General features: G+C 37.2%; 2 protein-coding genes across 3 annotated transcripts in view; one reads left to right on the top strand and one right to left on the bottom strand.

Annotated features, from left to right (window-relative positions):
- The window catches only part of LOC132161206 (transmembrane protein 131-like), a 35,711-nt gene extending 25,140 nt beyond the window's left edge, over nt 1–10,571 (bottom strand). For both annotated transcript variants that reach the window (XM_059571094.1, XM_059571095.1), the window contains exons 1-3: nt 10,390–10,571; nt 2,879–2,940; nt 958–998 (exon numbers count right to left, since the gene is read on the bottom strand). In XM_059571094.1, the coding sequence (XP_059427077.1) occupies nt 958–998; nt 2,879–2,940; nt 10,390–10,510 (224 nt within the window). In that variant the 5' untranslated portion in view covers nt 10,511–10,571. The remainder of the gene's footprint in view (nt 1–957; nt 999–2,878; nt 2,941–10,389) is intronic.
- Nucleotides 10,572–20,581: 10,010 nt separating this feature from the next.
- Nucleotides 20,582–26,941, top strand: actl6a (actin-like 6A). Its single transcript, XM_059571093.1, has 14 exons — nt 20,582–20,779; nt 21,138–21,214; nt 21,301–21,472; nt 21,721–21,821; nt 21,931–22,028; nt 22,587–22,681; nt 22,912–23,018; nt 23,159–23,248; nt 23,342–23,403; nt 25,417–25,531; nt 25,629–25,709; nt 25,809–25,904; nt 25,995–26,081; nt 26,263–26,941. Exons 1-14 carry the CDS (start codon nt 20,755–20,757, stop codon nt 26,341–26,343), a joined length of 1,287 nt encoding a protein of 428 aa, XP_059427076.1. The 5' UTR covers nt 20,582–20,754; the 3' UTR covers nt 26,344–26,941.
- The last annotated feature ends 66 nt before the right edge of the window (nt 26,942–27,007 follow it).

Genomic DNA, 27,007 nt, shown 5'->3' with positions numbered 1-27,007 from the left:
AGACACAAAGTTCAATACTAGATCTGAAAGCAAAACAAATTCTTTCTATTCATCAGAAAAAGAGGAAACACTCGAAGTCTATTAGCACTAGATCACAAAGCTATACATTTTTGTAATAAAGTAACACTAAACAGCATTTGCTTGCTTTCTCAATTTCTCACTTGCGCTAGACAAACTGTATGCTACATTCTGATGGTGTCGACTTAGGGCGTATCCTCCTGCAGCTGAGATGACGGGTCAATGCAGACAATTGGCCAATTAAATCCAGCCACCGCTAGCTTACAGATAAGTAGGCTGGCCAGTCCCTCAAGCTGGAAAGCTTCGATTGGTTGAGCAAATGAATAGGCCACCTAGTACACAAACATTTTATCTACTGGAATAAGTTCAAAACAAGTCTGAAATAACTTCTATCTTATAAAAAGAAATGTGCTCATCAAAATTCCTCAGGCCTTTTAAGAGAATAATAACTTTTCTGTTTCTGACTCATTGCTCTTTCATACCAGTTCCTCTGCTTACAAACTTAAAAGACAGTGTTGTGTAACTTCATAAACTCGCTATGAATCGTCTTTATTAGGATGAAAGATAATTACCTAATCTACCTCTGATCCAAAGAGTAAAATCACTGCTGTAGTAATTAAAATGCCACAGCAAAGACACTGCTCATGCATTAATCCGTTGATTCATTCGTTCGCTTCGCTCCACTTTGTGACAGTTTAGTGAATGCCAATGACTTCCAAGAGTATCTGATTAAATCATTTGAAATGCGAAATGACAACTTGTGACGCTAGTATTTTTTATGCTCATTTGTTGTTCCTTGAGCAAAGGAACGTCTCATAGTTAAGAGAGAATATTTAGTTCACGTGTCTCATTAAGTACTGAACAAATGGTTCCTGGACAATCTAATATAAACCACATGTTGACTCTGAAAACCTCAGGGTATGAAAGTTTAAACCTTACCTTTTTTGATGATATGAGCTAAGATCAATATCAGACTCTGTCTGTAAGAAGAAAAGAAATTAAATTAGCCTTGTACTAAATTAGTAGTACAAACATGCAGGACATCTAAAGCAGAAAGAGCTGGTTATATGACAGATGGTTTAGGTCAAACACATCGAACCAAATTGTAGAATCTATCCTTTGTACAAGGATCTTGCTAAATCTATGGGCTTCTGTTTGAATACACTGAGTTTGTGTTAGACTCTCAAAAGACGCTCTTAGAGATGTTCTCACTGAGGTCCACTTCTGTAGGACTAAAATAAGATGGAAACAGCCGGATAGGGAGTACGGTCTAGCCTATTTATAAACCTCAACATTTCCACAAAAGTCCAAACTGACATGTACACAAAACCACTAAGATCATAGAGTTCACAGTCCCATTCAAGAGACTATTATAGCCGTGCTTTAAAAACAGTTTAGATATTTTCTATTATTTGAGAATAGTTTATTGGGCAATTAAATGCACTTGATAACACTGTTTAGGCTGTCACACCTTTTAAAGCCTAATAAACCATGAATAGTACTGCAAAGAATGTCACATGCAGTACTAGAAAAGATAAAGAAGCCTTTACAGAGACTTTCTGAAATATATAAATTGTTAAAGCCTTTAAAGCTGTTACAAAATCTCTCAATAACCTTGAGTAACAACTAAATTACAGACAAAAGGAGTATCATAATTTATTGGTCATTTAAATAATTGTTTTGTGTGTAAATAAATCATTGTTTCCTGCAGAATTCTGTTTTTGCAGAAAGGGAAGAACAAAGTTTCACCCTCAACACATCTGACTATACACAAAAATTATACTATTATAATAATTAGTTTATTGTCAAAAAATAAATTATACCGATAATACCAACTAAACTGATAGAAGACTCATAACCCTTAAAGACACAGAAAGTGAGACCAGACAAAAAAGTACATATTGAATATTCAGTTCAGTAAGTTACTGAACAGATATTAAATGCATAACTGCTATCACAGATTTAACAAGATCATTTAAGATCTCATAAGATCATCAGTTTGGTCATCAGACTGAATCAAATTACACAAGTTGCTTTGTATGTTCATGTACCCAGATGAAGCAGAAAGATGATGTTTTTGATTAATGTTTTTTTTCTTCTCTACAATTTCAGTAGCAGTGCATATACTATATAACTTGCATATAATTAATAATTAAGTAGGTAATTAAAGTAATTATAAGTAATATTAGGGATGCACGATAAATATTGGCTGATATTTAATGCACATCTTGTCAGTAATGCCGGTTCTGTAATCAGCGGATCTCACGTGGAGCAGCATTTACTACAGAGCCATTGTTCACTGACAAGTTATGCAAAAAAAACAACGATCACATTTTGAGCAGCTTATCAGTGAACAACGGCTCTGTAGTAAATGCTGCTCCACATGAAATCATGCATGTGATGGAGATTTACTGCTGATTACAGATCCGGCATTACTGACAAGATGCGCATTAAATATCAGCCAATATTTATTGTGCATCCCTAAGTAATATTACTATTAAAATATGAAATTGAAAAACTCTTAATTTGATTCTCTAACTCTGTTTGCAACAACCCTTCAGTTGACAGTGTCACTATTTTTGTTGCTGTGCCAAGCACTGTAACTAACTACTTTTTTAACTAACTACTTTTTTTGCACTTTTCTGTGGATTGTCTCCCTACCTTTTAAATATAGGAATCCCGTATCATCCACTAATAGTGACAACCTTAAATTTTCCATAATTTATTGACAACATCAAGTTTTGTGGTATTCAGTATAGTCACAGCTCATTCAAAAATGGTGTTTGAGGAATTTCCTATGGCCTTGACACTGCAATGCAAGCTTCATGCTATATCAGCCATCAGAGTCACAAAAACTTACCTGCAAGAGGCCTCCTTCCCCAAAGTGTAGTACCTCCAGGATGTTGTCTGACTGTATGAAAGCTGTAGACAGAAACAGAAAATTCCCATGAGGTTTGGATATCAGCAAACAATGCCATGCAGGTTGATGATTTGAGTCCCCAGTGTATGCAAGAGGCTCTCTGAGAGTGGATCAGATTTGAACACAATTACTCATCAGACGACACAAAGGACTGGAGAGACAAGGAATCATTACAGTCATTTTGCGATCATTCGCTGTCTGGATTTGTCTCGAGTGAGCTCTTAATTGAGGACTTTGAAGAACCGTATAGTTTCACCGTCTCTTGCATTACTGTGTAAGAGAAGCTATAGTCGCCACGGCTTCCTGAAAGCAGTTTTTAAGGCCAGGAAACAGCAAAAAAGCAAGCAAAACAGAAATGGAAATGTCAGAAATGAATGATATATAATCAACATTAATAAAAATTAATGTAAACACCTAAATCTGATTTCAGATGTTTTTATGTTAGTAGCTTCATCACTTTATCAATGTAATATCAATATGTTTCAAACAGGAAACCACTGATGACAGTCAGTGCACAAGTATGGGCACAAAATATAGATAAGTCAACCAAAAAAACGTGAAGGGACATCCAGACTGTCAGCTAATGAAACTTTTCTTGCGCCTATATACTACAACATAACATTAGAAGCCCTTTGAGTAGAAGGAGATTTTTTACAGATTAACAGATGGCTAATGGCAAGTCCTCCCAGAGCTGCGGAGTTCTCATGTTCGGCTTCATGTCAGTATACTTGCAGTGCTATTATTAGTCTGCAGTTCTGTAACTCTAGTGAAGTTTATAGTGAGAGAGGCCAGTCATGCTCCCTCATATACACTTTCAGAGGTACACAAAACACGCTTTCCACACCACCTCATGTTACCTCATATAATTAACTTAGAGAGGTGGAGAGTCTATTTCATCAACAAACATTAATTAAATCTTGAGTTGAGTGTCAACTGGATCAATTCCAATCATTTTTATATTTGGGCAATAAGGAATCAACCATAACTGTGGGCTGCATAATTGCAACACCCCATTTCTGAGACTGAAAAAGTAGAGATGCAACGAAATAAAAATTCTTAGCCAAAGCTGAAGCAGCCAGCCGAGGTTCTTGGCCAAAAACAGAGCTGTTGTAGACTAATTATTATTATCATTATTATTATTATTATCATCTTACTTTTATTATTTTATTTTAGTTTTATTTTATTTTACAGAAAAACAGTAAAATTACAAATACTATAATTTATGAATGTTGATGTTGCTCACTGTACGGTACATACTATTCAGCCTTTTCGCTTATTTGGCCAAACACAGAGAGATTTTAGTGCTATTTTCGGACGAATAATTTCAGTTGCCAAACATTCGGTGCATCCCTATGAAACAGTCTCAAAAACAGGAGTGTTACAATTAGCGCTGGGAATTTAGGGTACCTCACGATACAATATAAATCACGATATATGGCTCACGATAACGATAATATCACGATAGTGATTCTGCGCTAATCTATATATTGCTTGACAATACTATAATGATACATCACTTTATCTGTCTAACTATGAAAACAAAATTCCAGTGAAAAGGTTAAGTTCAAGTTTTCTCTCTTTATCAGAGTAAAAACTGTTAGAAAACAGCACAAAAGTTCTGTAAATCAATTTAAACATGCTAAGTAAATTAATAATTTTATTCTTGGACTTATTAAATGCTTTTGTGTGTAATCAAACACATTTAATTGCTTATGATAATAACGTATCGGTGCCTATGCACTGAATAAACGAGTCTTATTTATGAGTACTTAAAAACTGACTTTGTATTGCTGTGCATTTGTCAGTCAAATTAGTGGCAAGATATTGCGATAGCAAGGGGATTTTAAATAGATCAGATTAAATAGATCAGATTCACAACAAGATTCCACAGTGTGTGATTGATGCTTACAGAAAGAGTCTGGCATTACAATGTTTAAAAGCATCTTTACACATCAGAGATCCCTTTACACATTTAAACGCAACTGCTCTCAAAAAAGCCACAGGTACAAGATGATTCATTTAAAGTCACGCTCATAACAAACTGCAAAGAGGGTTAAAACATTCACAACATGACCAACAGGGCAGCTATATTACAAATCCCTACACTTAAAGAGCTTGTATAGTAGAATTTCATGGAAACTGGAGTTCTTAAACTTACATCATTTAATATGATACTAAACAAATGCAGTGAAAGCTTATGTTCCTTTCAACAAAGGTGGCTTCTACATACACATTTTAAATGCCAAAAGACAACCATGGATGTTGTGTTGTGAGGAATGCGTTTCAGACCCTTCACTGGCTTTGTAGAGAAGCAGTGGGAGGGAGCCATATGCTGCTGAATGAGTAAAAACAACATGTTACTCCGGAAACGTACTCTTGCTAATGTACACACACCTTGATGGATGCCTTTAAGCCAAACACAGACATACCTAAAGTCAACTGTAGTTGAGGCCATCGCATGAGACACTGACTACTCAATCACAGCAGTGCTGGAATGAAACCGTTTGTATGTTTAAACGTTTGATTCTCAACTGTAGCCCATAACGCTGAGTGAGATCTAGGCCTTGAAAAACTAGAACACAATGTGCTCTTGCACACATGAACAGAATTATGCAACAGCAACAGCATCTCTCGATCAAGCATCAACCATTTCCCTTCTCATCTCTCAGGCATCTGTTGAGCAGACAGATCTTGGAAAAGAGAAATATATTTCTCACATTTTTCAACTTTCAACGCTTGCTGACCTCTGAACACAAAATCTGCTACTACAACAGCTGTAACTGCAGAACCATATGTCACGATAAGATAAGAAGTCAACCTGAAAGTAAAAATGAGCAACTGTAATGTAGCAATACACTGAAATAATTAAAACACTTTTTACATAGTAATTTTTTTTAAGAAACTGATACTTTTAATCAGCAAGGATGCATTTAATTGATCAAACTCGTGAAGAAGAAAAAAATAAAAAATAAAAAATAAACTCTTCCACTTTCCACACACAAAGGAACAACCATTTTCAACAAAAAATAATAATAAGGTTTCTTGAGTACTAAATGAGCATATTAGAATGATTTCTTATATAACACTGCAAACTAAAGTACTGGACTTTGAAAATTAAGCTTTGCCATTAGAGAGAAAAAACAAACAATTTAAAATAGAAAACTTATTTTAAATTGTAAAACACACAGTATTACTGTTGACCACAAACTTTTTAACAGTAGCGTAAAAGTATAAATATATATCTTTATATGTATAATTTAATGTACATAAGTGTGTCATATATAAAAGATATTACACTATATAATGCATTTTTGGGGTATTCATTGTGCAACTAAATAACCTCCTAAAAACACACATGCTTGTCATTGCAAACTTTCCAGTCAGTGCTTTACTGACAAGTGTGATGTCATTGCTGACTGGATTCTTGTCTTATTGGAAAAAGGAACCAAGGGGTTAAAAACATTCCTGCTTGACTTAAAAGAAGAAGAAAAAACACTCCATGTGCTCAGGGAGTCCCTCCTGTCAATAACTGAAATAGTGCTGCATTCACACATGCTTCCCAAAGAGCACAAACCCATCGGCTCAAGCCTCTGTGTGGTCTCTTTGTAGCTATTAGGTCCATTTAGTACTTTCTAGGAGAAAGAAGTGAGAAATAGGTTTATTACTCTGTCATGTAGCAAAGAACATTAGAAATATTTCTCATTTAAAACAAAACAGTGAACTTGAAATTGATCGGATAACTGACTTGGTAAGAAATGAATCTTATTCAACCCAAAAGCTTTAGATTTTTGTCTTCATCAAAATGCATAATTTCTGACAACAAACAAGAAACTCTCACTACGTGGCAAACACATCTAACCGCTAAAATTACCATTGGATTGCCAGACTGTCCAGGCAAAGGAAGCAGAGTAACCAAGGATTATGGGAAAAAGAAACATGTTGTCTTTGAAGGGCAAAGATCCCACACCTTCACAGCCCTCAAGCATTTAGAGCTTGGTGTGCCCTAACTAATGTGATTACCTAAAGACACAAATAATGAGAAGTCATCGTCCAGGCTTGATTAATTGTTGCCTCCTTGTGTTTCCTCCCATTGTTACAAATACCCCCAACATTATTTTCAATGGATGAATCTTCCTTATAAAGCCAAAATGCAGTATCTATGCCAACACTAGAACTGAGGAAAAGGGCTTAAATGTTTTTTAAAACTGTTTTGATACAAAGTTTCCCACTATGCATAGTTGAGGAAAAACCTCTCACAGAACAGATGACAGCCCAAGAGACTGATTTCAACAAAACACAGTGACAACAGTGTATTGATTTTATTACATACTGTGCTTGAGTCAAAATGTTCTACAGATACTGATATTGGCCACAGACAAGCCCACATTGTTCAACCAATGACAACTGACAAGCAAAGGGTTACTTCACCTAAAAATAAAAATGCTGTCATCTAGTGTTGTCAAAAGACCCGGTACTTCGGTACCAAGTCGGTACTAAATTTTTTTAAATGTGACGGTACCAGGTTTCTTTAAGTACCGGTAGTACCGAGGTCCCGTTCAAACCCGGTTCAGCGCTATGATTTCCGCGAAGCAGAAAACGAGGACGGAATCTCAAAATCCAGTCATGAAAATGAAACGTACATTTTAATATGGACAGTCATGGAATTTGTCAAAGTTAGCATAAATTAATCAAATCAGATCTCCATATGGACCAGTATCTGTAAATGTTAAGCCACAAATGTTGCTTGAAATATGAATCCGTGTTCTGTGCGTCTCTGTGTGAATTAATGAATGGCAGAGACGTGCGGGTTTGTTTACTACATAGTCTGAAGCGCATGACGCTTGCATTAATTTCAGCATCTGAGCTTCAGAGTTCTCTCTCCATCAAGCGATCTTTTCAGTTTCTCACACATGCAAAAGAGAGAGAGAGCGAGAGTCTTACCACGCTGAATCGACACGCTATATGTAAACTATTCTTTATTGTCTTTTCCTGTAATGGAGTTCATTTAGAATTATTCATATTCATTTTTGAACAAGCAGAAGACATACCGGTTTCTCCGGTAGTGGGCGGAGCTAATGCGCAAATGGCAATTTCATTGGCTGGCGCTGATTTAGTACCGCCCCTGCTTTGATTTCAGCAAATCAGTTTGACCGAACGCAGACAACGTGATTAATATTCATGAACCCAGCAGCTCATCAATTCATAGTGCATTGGATATACATTAGTATGATATTAGAATTAGTAGTAGTATTATCTTTTAATAATAATTATTAAATTTCCTGTGGTCCTGTGCTCAAAGGCGGTGCGTGCTTCCTTTGTGCATATCCTTTCATATCAAACTGCGAAATAAACTATATGCAAGCAGTGTCGTGGTCAGTTAATTCATGGAATTACCAAAAAAGGTGATTAAAGCTGACTTAAACTGTGCATGCATGTAATATATTTTATATATATTATATACAGGATATATTTATATGTATGCACGTCTAGAAATCAGCCCAGCACTGTCTCACTCATCGAACACATCCTATTTAACTCGTCAGTTCGTGTTTATTTGAGCACTTCTGTCAGTGAACGCCGCCTGCAAAACACTAAAATAAATATCAATGAAATAATGTTTATTTAGGCTACAAGAAAGTAGCCTAAATAAGAAAGTTAAATACACCCTGTCTAACGGACTCGAGCAATGCAGCGCAACAAAATACTCATTATAATCAGTGATGCTACACTGGATGTAGCACAACATGACATGATAAATCCCCGTCCGGTCTGTGATGTAGGCTACTGACACAGAGTTCAAATGTCCTGTATAGATACTAGACAGACTAAACCTGTCGCAACGCGGTTGTGTTGCGTCCGGTTAATTTTTCCGCCACCAAGCAAGCTCAGTAACTCCTCATCTGTCCGCGCTCTCTTTGAAATAGGAATCGTTGCCATATTTCTTGTTACCATCTTTTATTTATCGCGGTCTCGTTTGTATTTGGCCAGTTTGGAGAAAGCCTCACCAAACCTTACCAGCCAGCGTTTGCGATCACGAGAACTTGTGCAAACGCTGATGGGTGACATGAATGCAGATGACTCCAGATCGGCGATGTGGTATTTGCTTTCCCAACAAGATCCATCGCCCAACACTAAATTAATTTGCTGAATGTATAAACTGTATTTTCCCGCGCTCAAATCTGCCAATCTAAAGGAAACGCTGTGTTTGAGGTAATTTGTTAATTACCATAGACTTAGAATTTGCAACTATTACAGTTATTACACTTATATACAAAACTTTGTATTATGTTTGTGACGTCACGTGCACTACCGCCGGTGGCAGTAGACAACCGCGGTAGCAACCGACCAACCGTCACAGCCCTAATGAGGGGGAGTAAATGATTAAAGTGAAAGTGAAGTAACCCTTTATTCTATGTTGACATTCAGAGACATTTTTTAAAGACAGATAATAAACTATTCAATAAATAGTCAAAAAATAAACAAGCACTGGATTTATTAGGTCATCTGCCCTGTCAAGCGGTTGATATCTGGATTATGCCAGAGCGCCCTGACTATTTCATTTGCAAACACAACCAAGTGTTCTGTACTTTGATAAGAATTTTACAGTGTCATGTCTGAGAACCTCCACATTTTATTCAGTAAGCTGAAACCCTTAAATGCAATCAGACAATTCAATTTCTATATAACACACTGCATTAGTCCTTAACAACTAATTACTCCCAATGACATACAACACAACTGTGCTTGAGCAACATGAAGAAATATATTAAAAACTTGCATGAACTTGCAGTATGCAGTCACCACTTTCTCCTCCCTGTCCAACTTGACATGTCACTGACAGACTGGGCCTCAGAAACAAAACGATCACACTTTACTTTCAACCTTCCGCTCTTTAACCCACTTGACATTGCTTTGATACGATGTTTTAACTTTATGAACGTTATTTTCATTGGGCAAAACTTCGTGCCAAACCGGCATTTATTAGGCAAAAAAATCCCAAGACATGAACTGGTCACTAGTAGAGAGTGAAAATAATCATTAAAAGTGCTATTACAAAGGTGAAAACCTATCCTGAATGGGTTTGAGTTTTGTGACACATTCTCCATCGTTTTGTTTTTGAGAGTAAAAGTAACTTCAGCCAGGTAAGGCTAATGTAATATGACTAAGCCTGTTAGCTTCGAGACTCATCTAAACTATATCTCTGAGCAATATTATCCAGCAGCTTTACGTCGAGAAAATAAAAACGGTAAGAGCAGTCACATGCCATCTAACCTAGCTAGACATGGGACTTCAATATCATGATTAAGGCTTGACTAAATATTTATTTTGTTCGCTGACGCGCTAAGGCTCGAAGCTAACAGTTATTAGCTTGCAGTGAAGCCGCAGTATGAATACAGCCATACAGACTCACGAAAACCAGCTACAACACACAACACGCTTCAGGGGGTTACCTTGTTTGTTCGCCTGTGCCACGTGAATAAATGCAATAAATAAAAGGCGCAGAGGTCCAACACATGATGATTTTGTTCGTGTTGGATGTAGAGAACTCTGTGTTGTGTCCTTTCTCGCCATCCTGCTGCTGCTGTTTCTCTAACATTAGCCGTGTGCGCTCGTATAAACAGCGCTCGCGAGTCACTCAGTAGAGACACACAGCGGATTTGACAGACTACAATTCTGGGCACTCGGTGTAATATTGCAGTTATGCTAAAGAAAATTAAGTTTTGAAAATAATCCTTAAAATGATGTACACTCATATGAAATGTAAGGCATGCAATATATTGTTTTACATGTAGAATGAATAAAAACAATAAAGTTTAAATTGTAATTTATTTTAACCTAAATTATTATTATTGTTATTGTATTACATTTATTTTAAAACTTTGTATTATTGTTGTTATACTCCCATGAAAACAGTATTTTACCAACAATAAAATTAGTGCTCTCAAACGATTAATCACTTGATTCGCATCCAAAATAAAAGTTTTGTTTACATAATATATGTATGTGTACTGTGTATATTTAATTTAATTTAAATACATATACATACAGTAAATGTTTTGAATTCATTTACATATATAATAATATATTTTACATAATAACATATTATTTTACATATATTTCATGAATATATTTATACATGCATATGTTTGTATTTATAAATACATAATAAATAAGGTATACGTATTATGTAAACAAAAACTTTTTATTTTGGATGCGTTTAATCATGAAATAAAATGTATATGTTACACATACGTTGCAAATATAAATATACATAGTTCATTTTAGTTTTGTTAAGGTAATTTTGTTGTGGTTTGTGCTACTTGCATGTTTCTGTAGGACTATTTGTTTGGGTTTTTGCACCGCGTTTCTTCATTTGTTTGTGTTGTGAAGATTTGCAGCTTGTTTGGATTTGGTTGTGTTATGAGTATTTGCAGCACATGAGCTGTTTTCTATTTGCATGTGTTTTCTGAAGTTGCAGTGCATAAAGCTCTCTCACCCACTATAATTATTATTTGTGATAACATTCATAGTAAGGAAGGAAGAGAGCAGGGTCATACAACACAAAAGTCGCACTCTCTGCCCTTTCAGACAGTCTCAAGTCTCATAATTACTCAGTTCCTCTAATTTCTCTGGCTTTTAGCCTAGATGACCACACACAAGTTCTCCGTCTCTCTCCATTTCCACATTCTACAGTCGTTCTTTTATCCGTTCTCCCCACGCCAATCACTGATATCAGAAACAGGCGTTATCTTTCATGCGGTGGAGCCACTGCAGGGGTGCATGGTCCGAACAGAGAGTGAATTCCCATCCCAGGAGATAATAGCAGAGGGTGATATCCACCCACCGGATTGCCAAGCACTTTTCAATGGTGCTGTACATTTTCTCTTTCTCAGAGAGCTTTCGACTTATTTACAGCACCGGCCGCTCTTCTCCCTCTATCTCTTGGGACAGGACAGCACCAAGCCCCCTGTCCAATGTGTCCATCTGCAGCAAGAAAGGGAGAGAAAAGTCAGGACAGTGTAAAATTGGCCCACCACACAGAGCAGCCATTACCTGGATGAAAGCCTGCTGACACAGTAGCGTCCACTGGAAAGGATCTGGGACTTCCTTTTTAGTGAAGTCAGTCAGTGGTCTGGTGAGGTCCAAATAATTAGGTACAAACTATAATATCGCGCCAGCCCCAGGAATGGCATCACCTTGTTTTTGGTCTTGGGTCTCGGATAGGTCGCAACTTCTGCCGTCTTACTAATTTGGTGACACACCTGTCCGTGACCCGAGTGGAAGCTCAGATACCTGAGTTTTTTCTCCATTCTGTCACCGATGGAGTTTTGGTTCCTTGGCGCTGTAGCCTCTGGCTTGCTTAGTTGGGGTCACTTAATTTACAGCGATATCATTGACTCGATTGCAAATGATTGCACCGATACTATTTAAACTGAACTGAGATGATGACATCACTGAATTCAATGATGAACTGCCTTTAACTGTCATTTTGCATTATTGACACACTGTTTTCCTAATTAATGTTGTTCAGTTGCTTTGACGCTACTTTTTTGTTTAAAGCGCTATATAAATAAAGGTGACTTGACCTCCACATGCCCAATTGCACAGTTCTTCGGGTTAGCTGTTAGGCCGACACCTCTCGGCACTCACATGACAGCCTGCAGATGCACGCTGCCAATCCTGACTTTAGATAATGATGTTATCCAGATAGGCAGTGGCATAGGGAGTATCTCATTATGTCCATGAGATGCTGGAAAGTGGCCAGTGCCCTGAAAAACCCAAAAGGAAGCCTAAGAAATTGATGTAATCCAAACTGCGTTGTGAAGGCTGTCTTTTCTTTGGATAAGGGTGATAAGGGGATCTGCCAATACCCTTTGGTTAAGCCCAGTGTCGAGTAAAAATGAACTGTACCCAGCCGATCAAGCAATTCATCAACCTGCAGCATTGGATAAGCATCGAATTTTGAAACCGCATTCACCTTATGATAATCCACACAGAATTGAACGGAGCCATCCATTTTATGTACCAAAACTATCTGACATGCTCAATCACTGTAGGATACTTCTACTTCTCCTATCTCTAACATCGCTTCTAATTCAGACTGAACCACTTTCTTTTTGTGTTCAGGTAAATGATACGGCTGGCTGCGCACTACCATGCCAGGCTTAGTCTCAATGTGGTGCTGGATGAGACTAGTTCGACCAGGCAGGGGCGAGAACACGTCTGCAAACATGGCTTGCAATCAGTGATCTGGGAGAGTGAGAGGTGATCTCCCCCTGGGGCCAGAGCAAGAGATTGGACTTTAAGGTTCACTTCTGGCCTGAGATCTTCCTCTTCACTCACTGTCATTGCCAGCATCACCGGTTCCATCTCGCTTAATTTTTTTATGAGGTTGAGATGGTAGATTTGATGTACTCTGCTCCTCTCCATTCGAATGACCTTATAATTGAGATCTCCCACTCGCCGTGTGACACTGAAGGGTCCTTGCCACTTGGTGAGTCATTTAAACCTAGAAGCAATACAAGCACTTTATCTCCCGGTGCAAAATCGCATTCCCCAATTGAACGGCCGGCTCCTGTCTGTCCTGGGCCTGTAACAAATTCTCCATAGAGAGCCCCCCCAAGGTGTGTAGTTTTGTTATTAGCTCCAGTACATACTGAAATTTATCATCTTTGCTATCTGAAGGCCCCTCCTCCCAAGGCTACTTCAGGACATCCAAAACCCCACAGGGCTGGCGACCGTAAAGAAGCTTAAAGGGGGAAAACCCCATGGAGGTTTGCAGGACCTCGTGCACAGCGAACAAAATAGGGGTTCCATTAAATTGTTCCACCAAGCTGTCCGTTTATTGGTGGTAGACGCTGGTGTGAACCGATTAAATGCCCAACAATTTGTAAAGCTCGTGTAACGTACGTGACATAAACTCTGTGCCTTAATCAGGGAGAATATCTTTCAGGATTCCCACTAAGGAGATTATATGAAACAGGGCATCTGCCACACTTTTTGCGGAAATGTTGTGGAGCGCCACTGCCTCCGGGTATCGTGTTGCATAATCCTATAGAAATAATGCAAAGCGATGCCCCCATGCTGAACATTCTAATGGCCTGATGAGGTCCATACCAATTCTCTCGAATGGGACCTGCATGAAAGGAAGAGGGCGCAATGGCACTTTTGGGGAGGCCGGCAGATTCACTAACTGACATACACAACGAGCCGCACACCACCTGTGAATGCTAGGCCAAAATAATTGGGTCATTAGACAGTTTAACGTTGCTGCCTGTCCAAAATGTTCTGCATGGGATTACAATGAGCCGCCTAGAAAAGCATTTCCACTAACTGAGTACCAACAACTGAGTGTGTGAGTGACGTGACATTCAGCCAAGTATGGTGACCCATAGTCCGAATTCGTGCACTGCATTTAACCCATCCAAAGTGCACACACACAGTAGTGAACACACACACACACCATGCACACACACCCAGAGCAGTGGGCAGCCATTTATGCTGCAGCACCCGGGGAGCAGTTGGGGGTTCAGTGCCTTGCTCAAGGGCACCTAAGCCGTGGTATTGAAGGTGGAGAGATCACTGTACATGCACTCCCCCCACCCACAATTCCTGCCGGCCCGAGACTCGAACTCACAACCGTCAAATTGCGAGTCCGACTCTCTAACCATTAGGCTACGACTTCCTGCTGACTGCGTTGTATCTTGTTGAGTGTCTTGGATCACGCAATACAATATATCTTTTAAAATAGCAAAATAGGGATAAGAAGGTGGCCATGCCAATTGGAGAGGCTGCCAGTCAATGGAGCAGACCTGTTCAAATGCATTTTTCAATGTTTCATCCCAAGAGTGATCCGGGGTTACATCATTTTGACGCTCCGTTATGATTAGCCTTTCGACAGCTTTCAGTTCCACTGACTCGTATCCAGTCGGTTTCGGTTCAGCCTCTCCCATCTGCACGACTGCCTTCCCTCTCTGCTTTTCCTTTTTCCAATAGACATCTGCACACAAATAATCCAATAAATGACTAAAAGCTGGCCAATTGGTTCCCAAAATCAGTGGATGCCCAAGGTGTAGGCTTACTGCAACCTCCACATTATGCTTCTGTCCTGTCTAAATTGGATAGCTAGGAGCATTAAAGGTTACTTCACCACATCCCTGTGCACACACACCACTCCTGAACTACATGGCTCTTATCCAATGCCTCTGGCTGAATCAGGCTTTGATGGCTCGAGGTTTGATCAGGGGCATTCCAGCTTGATAAGGGGCATCCGGAACCTGGATCAGTGTTCCCACCTGTATCACTGGACATGATCAATAAAGTGCCCTGGGTCCCTGCAATGCTGACAGGCCTGGCCCAGACTTCCCCGCCGCCCTAGTGGCAGGAAGCGGGTCAAGAGATTGACATGAAGAGACCATAGGAACGTGAACAGACAGGGTGCCTAAACTGGCTGGCCCCGCCCCATTGGAAAGGAGTCTCAGCCCAGCTGACTCCGGCGCCAGACCACCCCTCCATCAGAGTTGTGCTAGAGGAGGAGATTCACCCAAGACCTAGGGTGAGGGACAGGTTAGAGGGAGAAGAGAGAGATAGAGACAGAAGACAGGGTTTTGTCAACCCCGTGGCACGCCACCATCTGGTCCTCTGCCAGTTGAATGGCCAGGCCCAGGTCCAGCGACACTGGACCAACTGAGCAGTTTTCTTCGGAAGCAGCACACTGAACTGCTCCAGCACCACCCGATCGATGATCTGGTCGACGTTGCTTCCCCCGGCCAACAGACATCATGAAGGGCTGGCCGTTTTCCCCGAGCTCCTGCGACCTGAACCACTGAAGCCAAATTTCCACTGCAAATTATATTCTGACATGACTGTCGTATTTCTTCCCCTAGTGGCAGTCGCACAATACTTTCAATCTGGTCATGAAGCAACTGTTACCTCGGCATATTCACCATGGTAAAATTAATTATTTTAATGCATATAATTAAAAATAATTATAAATAATGTACGAATGTATCGTCACAAAACAAATGACCCCAGAAATGAAAACACAGTAGGTTGTATGGGGCTAATCAACATAATTAATGCTTTAATAATTATATAAACTGTATATTTCTGACATAATTATTCTAAAGCACCATTTTACAGAAATAGTGTTTAAAAAATAATGTTAAAGTGAACAAAATCTTATAGTAATCCTAACAGTCTGTCGCTGGGGCGGCTTAAAACATCTCTCCCGCTGCTGACCTCGCCTCAACCATGTTGCCCTCGCTACATTATTATTATTAAGAATAATAATAAGATATTATTAAGAATAATAATAAGAATAAACATAAAAGTACCAAAGTAACAATATAAATATACACACCAATATTACAGATACAGTGCAACAACTGAGCCCAGGTTAACAGCCTCTAGTGTAATAGTAAATACAGAATGTCTCTTACTATACATATTTAATGGTGAGGATAAAGATTGATAAGAACCATTTGTTCATGCATTGTTCATATACATTTCAGCGCCCTCCATTTAGGTTTTTTTCTAAGGTTTCACTTTTTGAAAGTTTTTAATTGGACTTTAGTACACCAATAGATTTGAAATGATCACAGTCATGAATTGTCTTTCTACTTTTATACCGTGACTGTTAACACACAGCCTCTCAGATCGTCATGCAAATAAGGCCCCAGTGAAAGTCCAACACATGCAAACAAGCATACACAAACCAGGTGCACCTATTCAGCTTCTTTTCCAAACATAATTAAATGTCAAGCATTAATCTGTTGGGGTTGTGAAAAACTGCATTCAAATATCAAAACCATTTTTAAAAATAACAATGTCAGCTTTTATGTAAGGACAGAAGACTGCAAGTTGTACTTGAAATAATCCTATATGTGCTGTCTACTTGTGGCTAGGCATTTAGCCTGTGTGAAATCAGAATGAAAACGTGATAGCAATTGGTTTATTCAAACACCTTCCACATTTGATTATGTTCAATACAACATTTGTTTCCTGTCAAAAATGTAAAACGGCTACATGAAAATGTTCTCATCCTTGCTTACCACTACTTCCTCCTGCACAACGCCTCCACTTAGCACTCATATACTGAAGGTGAGAAAGTTGTAGCCACTGTGTTTGCATTGAAGGAAAAACTATGTGAGCCACTAGACTTATCTATGCAGATCATTACCATTAGAAGACTTTTTCTTCACAGACTGATAATAGCTGCCCATGTGATTTAGGACACAGACATCTCAGTTCATAATGGGCCCTTAAGTATGGAGAGCTGTAAAAAACAAAGGATGAATGTACAGTAGCTCATCTATTTAGACACTGACTTCATTCAGAGAACTGCTTTTGTGTTCTGCTCTGTTTATCAACTTGATCTATATAATTACAATTTACATTTGAGTCATTCAGCCTTTTGAGTGGTTTATAACACGTATAACATACTGCAACATGTGGAGCAATGAAAGTTCATGTGTACAGTGAAGTTTGTATGTGTTTGTGCAACTGAGAAATATGATTGCTAAATGTTTTCATAGTTCTACAACATTCTGTTTTATACGGAGCCCCGCACATGACATGCAGGAAAAAATATTAGTCTAAATCGTGTGCAGGGTTTACTAATTCGTTCCCTCACTGTACTAAAACGTGCACACGATTACTATTGCGTTCCCTCGATTTACTATTGCGTTCCCTCAATTTGCTTAATCATGCGCATGCAATAGTAAATCGAGGGAACGCAATAGTAATCGTGTGCACGTTTTTGTACATTGAGGGAACTAATTAGTAAATCGTGCACACAATTTATTTATTTTTTCTTGCATGGCATGTGCGGGGCTCCGTAGTTTTATACTCAAGTCAACAGTTAAAATTCATGAAATCTCTCCATGGATTGAAGAAACACAAAAACCAGGAATGGAGGTCTTGAGACCTGCCTCCCTGAGATCGGAATCTGGGCACAGAAAGAAGCTTGGAAAACATGACTAATTACCACAGACTTTATAAAAAAAAAAATCAATGATTAATTTCCTGGAAGTACAAATATATAAAATAGTGGATTGTTATAATAGGCCAGTAGTACGAAGGCAGAGAAATGTTTATTATTTATTCATTATCTGTCAACCACAAGGTCTGTCAACATTTATGTCTATGTTTTGGACAGAAACAGATGAAGAACAATAATGGCATGATGAATGGGAGTGGTTCTAAGAATTTCAACTATGAAGGAACGTTAAAGTTTTATGTTTATATAACCTTGTTTTATCTATCAAAAAGTCAGCAATCTAGCTTGTGTTGAGTTAACCTACAGTTAATGAAATAAAAAGGTGTAAGGGACTGGTTAAAACATTTGCTCTTCCTAATATTTAGTAGAAATATACTTTTAAAAAGTAAACATGAAGTATATATGTATATGTATATATAAATAATTCGGATTGTTTTGTACTTTACATTCCTGAAAGAGATTAATTTTCCCCTTCATTACTCCATATAGTTTCATTTAGACTTCCAGGCTGAATTTTTCCTGCCAATCACATCATTTTCAGTTTAATCTTTATTTGGTCAGTCTTCAAGAATTTTCATTAGTCACCACTATGGAGGGCCAAGATTGCCACTTAAAAATAAATTGAAGAATTAGTTTATTGATTTACTAATTTAAACATAAAACATAAATCACTTTTTTAATGGACAATTTAATAGTAAAACCACTTATTTAAAGATGTTTATTTAATTCAAGTTTTTAAATTTTGTTTAATAAAACAATAAAACAATACAACTAAACAAAACAAAATATTTAACAGGTTATAGTTTTCAGGACGAAGGTTACAGTTTATAAGACGTAATAGTGCCTTAGAAAAATGTGAACAAATATCATGTTATTGTTACTGTAGCATGCCATCTGTTCACTTGGCAGTACTGTAGTTTGACAGAAATAATGAGACGGGCAAAGTTGCATTGTTGTTCAAAGTTTTGCCGCTCTAGTAATGACTTTATTACAATCACTTAATCACAATGTCTTGTAACTTCATGAATATCTATTTTCAGCTATAATAATTATTGAAGTCTTTTAGATGTGATCTAGCAAATATCTATAAACAGTTTTTTCTGCATAACCAAATTTGGCTCTTTCTTTATGCTTTTACTTTTTATACAGTACATTCTTAAGACATATTTCTGGAATCAATTTAATTCTTAGTCCACATAAACTGGTGTAACCATATCAGACTGTTTCTTCTTCATATATCAAGAAAAAAACATTTGACCATGCATCCATATAAGCATAAGAAATATTGAGCAAAATACAATTCATTCAACTGGCTTGACTGCTTTCTGCTAGCTTTCTGTAATACAAAATAAACACTTAAATTTGATGAGCATAACAAAAATTTAACCAACAGGGCCTACTGTCATACAAAATTAAACCTACCTCATTGGTTAATTCATTAGTATTATTATTATTTTTTTTTTTTTGGCGTCACGCTTTATTGCTTTTTTTTTCTTTACTTTGATATAAAGTTATTCACTCAGTATGTTTTACTACGGAGCCCCACACATGTCATGGAAGAAAAAATAAATAAATTGTGCGCACGATTTACTAATTCGTTCCCTCAATGTACTAAAACGTGCACACGATTACTATTGCGTTCCCTCGATTTACTATTGTGTGCGCACGATTTAGCAAATCGAGGGAACGCAATAGTAATCGTGTGCACGTTATAGTACAGCGAGGGAACAAATTAGTAAATCATGCACACGATTTATCCTAATATTTTTTCCTGCATGTCATGTGCGGGGCTCCGTATTTTACACTGTTTTTGTGCAGCCTATGGTTTTGAGTAGCATACCACAACAAATATTATATAGAATTCAAATGATGGTCATTGAAGTTATATTTTTGTGGGTGCCAGCACATATTGGAATCATAGGAAATGAAATGGCAGATAAGGCTGTAAAGGAAGCCACAAAAAGAGAATACATCGATGTGACAGTTAACATCAGTAAAAGCATTATTAAACAGAATTTGAAGAAAAGGTGGCAAAAGCAGTGGGAGGAAGAGAGGAAAGGATGGTGGTTTTACAAAATTCAGAGGAGAGTGGGAGAAATGAGATGTGCAAGAAGGAAAAGGAGAAAAGAGACAATTATATCTAGACTTATTTGGGCACACAGGGTTAAACAGCACTTTATTTAAAATAGGTAAGCATAACACCGGAAGATGTGAATACTGCAACAAGAGACAATAGAACACATCATGGTGCACTGTAAGAAATATGAGGGAAAAAGATGGGAAATGATCCGAAACCTTAGAATGGAAGGAATAAATTTTGATTTAGTAGAAATTCTTAGGAAAAACTCAAGAGATAAGTGCTATGGAATCGTTTTTCATTATCTTAGAATAATCTATATTATTGAAAAGATTTGTGTCTTAATTTTTGTTTTGTTGATTCGATTTAGTTTTATTTTGTTTTGAATAAAATAAGTAGTAGTCATTCAGATCCACACTCCATACCAGTTGGTGGCGGTAATGCGCCTTTTTGATGTGTGCCAACCGCCAAGAAAAACTCTAGAAAGAAGAAGAAGAAGAGTAGCAGTACCCATAGATGGTTTTACGCTTAGTTGCATTTCATCCTCCATGCGGCTGGTGGCGCTGCTTAAAGCACCTCAACCACAGGCCACCATAATCCTCTCAAGACAAAGATGTCTGATTCGTTTCCTTTGTTGTGATAGTGAAAACACAAATCATACGGCTCTTATTTTATATCCCCTCTTTTAAAATAAGAAATCAAACAGTTGTCTTCTGTCAGTATTGACCAGCCGCAAAAATGAGTGGCGGAGTTTATGGCGGAGGTAAGTGCGATTTTGGAGGGAGAATCAAATGAATGAGTGCGCCACGTTTATGAGCTCGCTAGCCATCAAACTAGCATGACATGATTAGTTCTACTTTTATTTAGTGAAAATTAGCTTAAAGTCCGCGTTTATGATGCTTTGTAGAATGCAGCATACGGCAGAATATTGAGCGCGCGGTTAATGGAAATAAAATATTAAGTGCGTAGTGAAATATAAAAACTAAAATTGCTGGACGATTTACGTATTGTAACGGACATATTTATTTATTACAAGAGTTCATAGATACTGTGTGTGTGTGTTTTAGTTGTAGTTGTATCCTCATCTGTCTCTTTTGGGGCGTTTATTTTTTTCTTCACAGATGAAGTCGGAGCTCTCGTCTTTGACATGGGCTCATATTCGGTGAGAGCTGGATATGCAGGAGAGGATTGTCCCAAGGTGTGAGCTGTTATATGAATACGTATCTTGGTGATAAAGCTGAAAGAAAAAAAGTTTTAAGCATACATTTGTTCTGTGAATTCTAGGCTGACTTTCCTACTGTGATCGGTGTAACTCTGGACCGGGAGGATGGCAGTACACCGATGGAGACGGATGGAGAGAAGGGAAAGAGCGGCACCACCTACTACATCGACACTAACCAGCTCAGGGTCCCGAGAGAAAGCATGGAGGTCATGTCACCTCTCAAAAATGGAATGAGTATGTTATTTTATATATGGGTTAAACGCTGATTTCAAGCAACAAAACAATAAAAGTACAGCCTTAAATGTTATTGTGTCATGCATGAGAACTATACTGTAATTATGTCTGACAGGAGTTCATATCATAAAACCAGAATTATTAATTGTCCAGTAGAACCAGAATTATTAGATGTCAGTAAAAGCCTTTTATTTGTGCAGTCTGTATGAAAACCAAGTTATAGAGACCATTTCCTTTTTTCTCTGAAGTTGAGGACTGGGACAGTTTCCAAGCCATTTTAGATCACACCTACAAAATGCACTTCAAATCAGAGCCCAGTCTGCATCCAGTCCTGATGTCAGAGGCATCGGTATGTTGATTTTCGGACATAAATCCAATCTGCAGATTTGATCATACACATGCTATCTGCTGGGATGCTTCAGCTGACTCCATGTGAACTTGTTTTCTTCATCTTGCAGTGGAACACACGAGCAAAGAGAGAGAAGCTGACTGAACTAATGTTTGAGCATTACAACATTCCTGCTTTCTTCTTGTGTAAATCAGCCGTCCTGTCTGCGTATCCTTTATTTTAATTTGCTGGCTAAAAGATTTGACAATGCAAATCTCTGAAAGGCACCTTGGTTGCAGATCAGTGGTTTTGTAACCATGGGGAATTACAATGACTTAAAATGATTTAAAATAAGCCAAAACAACTTAAAAACAAGATATTTCTTATATTACATTTCCCCCACAACACCCCTTTTTTTCTTTGAAGGAGTGTCTGGATATATGAGGTATCCTAATTTTAAAAGTGTTTAAAAGCAACGTAAGCTCTATTGGTTTTATTGGGTTTATGATGTACTTAAGCTTACGATGCTTTTGGGAAATGCAGTCCTGGAAAAGACATTGAAATTAAAAAAAATCCATGGGCTTTTTTTGAATTAATATAATTTTTTTCTAGTTTGCTAAGCTCTAAAATATTTACCAGGAAGAAATTAAAAAGAGAGAAAAATATTATATTTATAAAAAAAAACCTTATCAATATTGGCAAGTGAAAAGGTTTCATCTTATTTAGAATTACTTTATAGACTATAGAAAATAAATGAAATGTTAATTCCTTAACTCAGCGTTTCAGGTTTGCCAATGGACGGTCCACAGGTTTAGTGTTAGATAGTGGATCAACACACACAACTGCTATTCCTGTGCACGATGGTTATGTCCTACAACAAGGTAATTCAGAAACGGTAGTTTTTTTAATATATATTTTTTTAGATTCATAAAAAAAATGTGATTTTATATAATATAGTAGATATGGTAATGATGAAGTTGAATTGTGCACAATTAATACAACATGTTATTTATATTAATCTACATATTTGTTTTTTTTATTTTATCTATGATTTCAAATATATTATATACATTGCTGATATTTCTATAATGTATGTTTTATGATCTTGCAGGCATCGTAAAGTCTCCTCTTGCTGGTGACTTTATGAGTATGCAGTGTAGAGAGCTGTTTCAAGAGTTAGGTGTTGAAATAGTGCCTCCGTATGTGATTGCATCAAAGGTGAGGACTACTCAGGTTCATTCTTTTCAGTCGTCATATCATCTGTGTTTGGATGTTGGCATGCTCACTATGTTCTTGCGGTGGCGGGGAGTAGATAAAATGTTCAATGAAAAATTAATGTCAGTGTTTTGTCATGAAAGGATTCAGTTCGTGAAGGAGCTCCAGCCAGTTGGAAGAAGAAAGAGAAACTACCTCAAGTTACCCGTTCATGGCATAACTATATGTGTAATGTAAGTGATCAAAATCATAGAGGAGTGTTACTGAACATACTGAAGTGCATTTATATCATGTGTTATGTAATAACTGTTGCTCTGTCTTTTCAGACTGTCATACAGGATTTCCAGGCCTCTGTGCTCCAGGTGTCAGATTCGTCCTATGATGAACAGTAAGTTCAAGTAATTTTCATAAGACACCGTTCAAAAGTTTTGGGTCAGCAAGTTTTAAAATGAATGAAATCAATACTTTTATTCAGCAGGCACACAGTAAATTAATCAAAAGTGACAGTAAATACTTTTTCTTTTTTTGAGATTCAACATTGGGTATTCATCAGATTATTCAGATAGAGGAAAAAAAAACAAAAAAACAATGTACATAGAGAGAGATCCTTCTGTGCATTATAAACATTAGCTTGTGAAAGTAAAATCAATCCTGTGGGGTATTTCATGGTTAACTTATTTGTTACCATTTTAATGTGAATTCTGTTGTAATTTCCATCCGTGTATTTATAGTTGGACTTTCCTGTGACAAACCATTTCCTGTTGAGTCTCTTTTTAGTAGCCACCATTAGTATTTTTCTTCAATCTTGCGGTAGATACATAAAGGTTTTACTTTCTATGTGGAATACACATTTAAAAATATCTTGAAAGCTTTGTGTATCTCTCTCCAAAAATCTTAAGATAGTGGACAGTCCCCAAAAATATTTTGGTTCCCACAATTTTCCCAGCAAACAGCAGTGTTACTAACATAGTGAGAGTTCTCTATATCTGTCAGATTGGGTCTGGGCAAAATGTTCATTTAAGAAGATTCAATCCTTCAACTGAAAATTAAGAAAGGAATTAAGTTCCTTCTTGCTTCATCTTTCTCAATTTGTTTTTTTGTAGGACAATAGTTTTGTCATAGTTATGGGTATCATCTTCCATTTTCTACTGGTGGACTATATTTATATGAAAGCAAATGGGTTTCACCTATATTCATTTTATATCCTGAAAGTTTTCCACATTGTTCTAATGCTTGCATTCATTTAGGTAAAGAATCTGTAGGTTGCCCTGGGTACATCAAAATATTGTCCGCATAGGTTAATTTATATAAATTATCCTCATTTTGTGTCATTTGTTGGCCGGTTGTTCAAAGTACAATGAGTAAGAGTACAAAGAGTAACGTAACCATGCACAGCTCTATCTTGAGCCTCTTTCTGGGGTTAAAATATTTTTTTCAGCATCCATGCTCATCACTATTGCTTACATTTTTCCCCGCCACTAAATGAAGGTAATTTTAACTTTTTTTTTTCTCAGAATTGTGAGTTCATATATTGCAATTCTGACTTTAGAACTCGAAATTCTGAATAAACAAAACTTTATAATTATGACTTTATTTCTAACAATAATTGAATTGAACTGAATAAAAAATGAAACAAGGTAATTGCGACATTTTAATTCTTTTAATGTCTAATTTTGACTTTTTCTCAGAATTGCGAGTTCGTATCTTGCAGTTCTGACTTTTTAACACGCAATTGCAAGTTACAAAGTCAAAATTGCAAGTTATAAAGTCAGAATTGTGAGATATAAACTTGCAATTGTGTGTTATAAAGCCAGAACTGCAAGATATGAACACACAGTTCTGAGAGAAAAGTCAGTATTGTGACATAAAATGTCACACCTTGTATGTTAATGTTACCTTGCTTTATATTTTATTCAGTTGCGGAAACGGGCTTCAATTATTTAGAGCCCAAAGAAGTATTATTGAAGTAAGTTTATTTTAAATGCCTTGTCCCACTCTGCCATGTATGTTGGTTTACTCAGAAATCTAAAGCAACATAACTGTTCAATATCCATGTATTAGAATGATTTCTAAGGATCATGTGTGACTGCTGAAAATTTAGCAGGAATGAATTGCCTTTAAGATATATTAGGATAAAAAGTTATTCAGAATTTTAACAGTATTTCACAATATTATTGATTTTACTGTATTTTTAATCAAATAAATAAAGGCTTTGTGAGAAGAGACTTCTCTCAAAACCATTTAGGTTTTAGTGACCCTAAACTTTTGAACGGTATTTATATAACATTAAGTTTAGATATCATATTTAACTTCATTAGTTGAGCTTTTTTAGGTATGTGCAATGCTTATAATCTTAATGGAAAAAGAAAACCGCCACATTGTCACAATTTGTCTTCTACAGAGTAGCTGCCCAGATGCCCACTGTTCATTATGAGCTGCCTAATGGGTACAACTGTGATTTCGGAGCTGAAAGACTTAAGATCCCGGAGGGTCTTTTTGACCCTTCAAACGCTAAGGCAAGAAATGTCCTTCTTACATTGTGCAAGTTTCATGCTGAAATCTTAGTTTTTTTTTTTTTTTTTTTTTTCTTATGGCATCTTAACATTTTCACAGGGTCTGTCAGGGAACACCATGCTGGGAGTCAGCCATGTTGTGACCACCAGCGTCGGCATGTGTGACATAGACATTCGACCAGTAAGATTTGAAAACTCTGCTGTACATCTACATGTCCTATATCTTTGCTGCCAATACAGGCAACATTATGCTTCCCATTTCTTTTCTTTATTTAAACAGGGCCTGTATGGCAGTGTGGTAGTTACAGGAGGAAACACTCTCATCCAAGGCTTTACAGACCGACTGAACAGAGAACTCTCGCAGAAGACGCCACCCGTAAGTGGCACATTTTAGTTTGTTTTATATTGATTCGTTGTGTTTTTTTTTTTTCAAGATAACATGGATTGTTTTGTGTCCTTTGTGCAGAGTATGCGTTTGAAATTGATCGCGAACAACACAACTGTTGAGCGCAGATTTAGCGCCTGGATTGGGGGCTCTATCCTCGCATCTCTGGTGAGTAGTGTTCACTAGGGCTCTCACGGGATCAGATTTTAACTGCACAATTGGTGGTGCTATAGTATTAGCACATTATCTATATATATATATATATTATCACTGTCAATATGTTCACCTCTTAATTTAAGTCTAATACCACCACAATATATTAATTATGTCTCTGTTGTTTTACTTTAAGGGAACTTTCCAGCAAATGTGGATTTCAAAGCAGGAGTATGAGGAAGGTGGGAAACAGTGTGTTGACAGGAAGTGCCCTTAACCAGTTCCATCAACACCTGGTGGCCTTCAGAGGGAGACGAAAAAGAATAAATAAACAAGATCACCACCTAGTAGAAAAAAACCTTCTTAGTGGACTCAGGAACTAACAAGGACACTGTTATTTTTAGTGCAAACAAACCATATTTTAAAGAGTTTGACATGGTTGCGCTCTTTTTCTACTCTTCAACACAATATTTTCATATATCCAGTTTGATGACATCAGTGTTTCTGATCACCTGAATTATTTTAAATAACAATGAGAAGGTTATGTGTTTTGGAACATGGGAATTATATCCCTCAACTGAATCAGTGCTTTAAACAGTTGAAAGTCTTTTTTGATTTACACCACTTTGCCGCTTCCTAGAAAACACACCACAGAAAACAAACCAAATGTTTATGCTTTTAACAATTGATCGGCCGTTTTGGGAATAAACTGTTTTTTTTTTTTGTTAAACTGGTCTAAATTTCTCTCATATTACATAGAGAGATAAAATTGTCAGTGTAGTGATTGTGCACATTTGTATTTAAAGTTTTGTTCTAATAATTAGTACATTTCAACTTGTCTATTCAGACAGTTATTAAAGTTATTCAAAAGAGAATTATTTGCAATCCTAATAATTTACACGCAAAACGTAAAGATGATACTAGGAAAATATATACAAAAT

The sequence above is a fragment of the Carassius carassius genome, chromosome 17, assembly GCF_963082965.1.
Source record: "Carassius carassius chromosome 17, fCarCar2.1, whole genome shotgun sequence".
NCBI lineage: Eukaryota > Metazoa > Chordata > Actinopteri > Cypriniformes > Cyprinidae > Carassius > Carassius carassius.
This window is presented reverse-complemented; position numbering and strand designations above follow the sequence as displayed.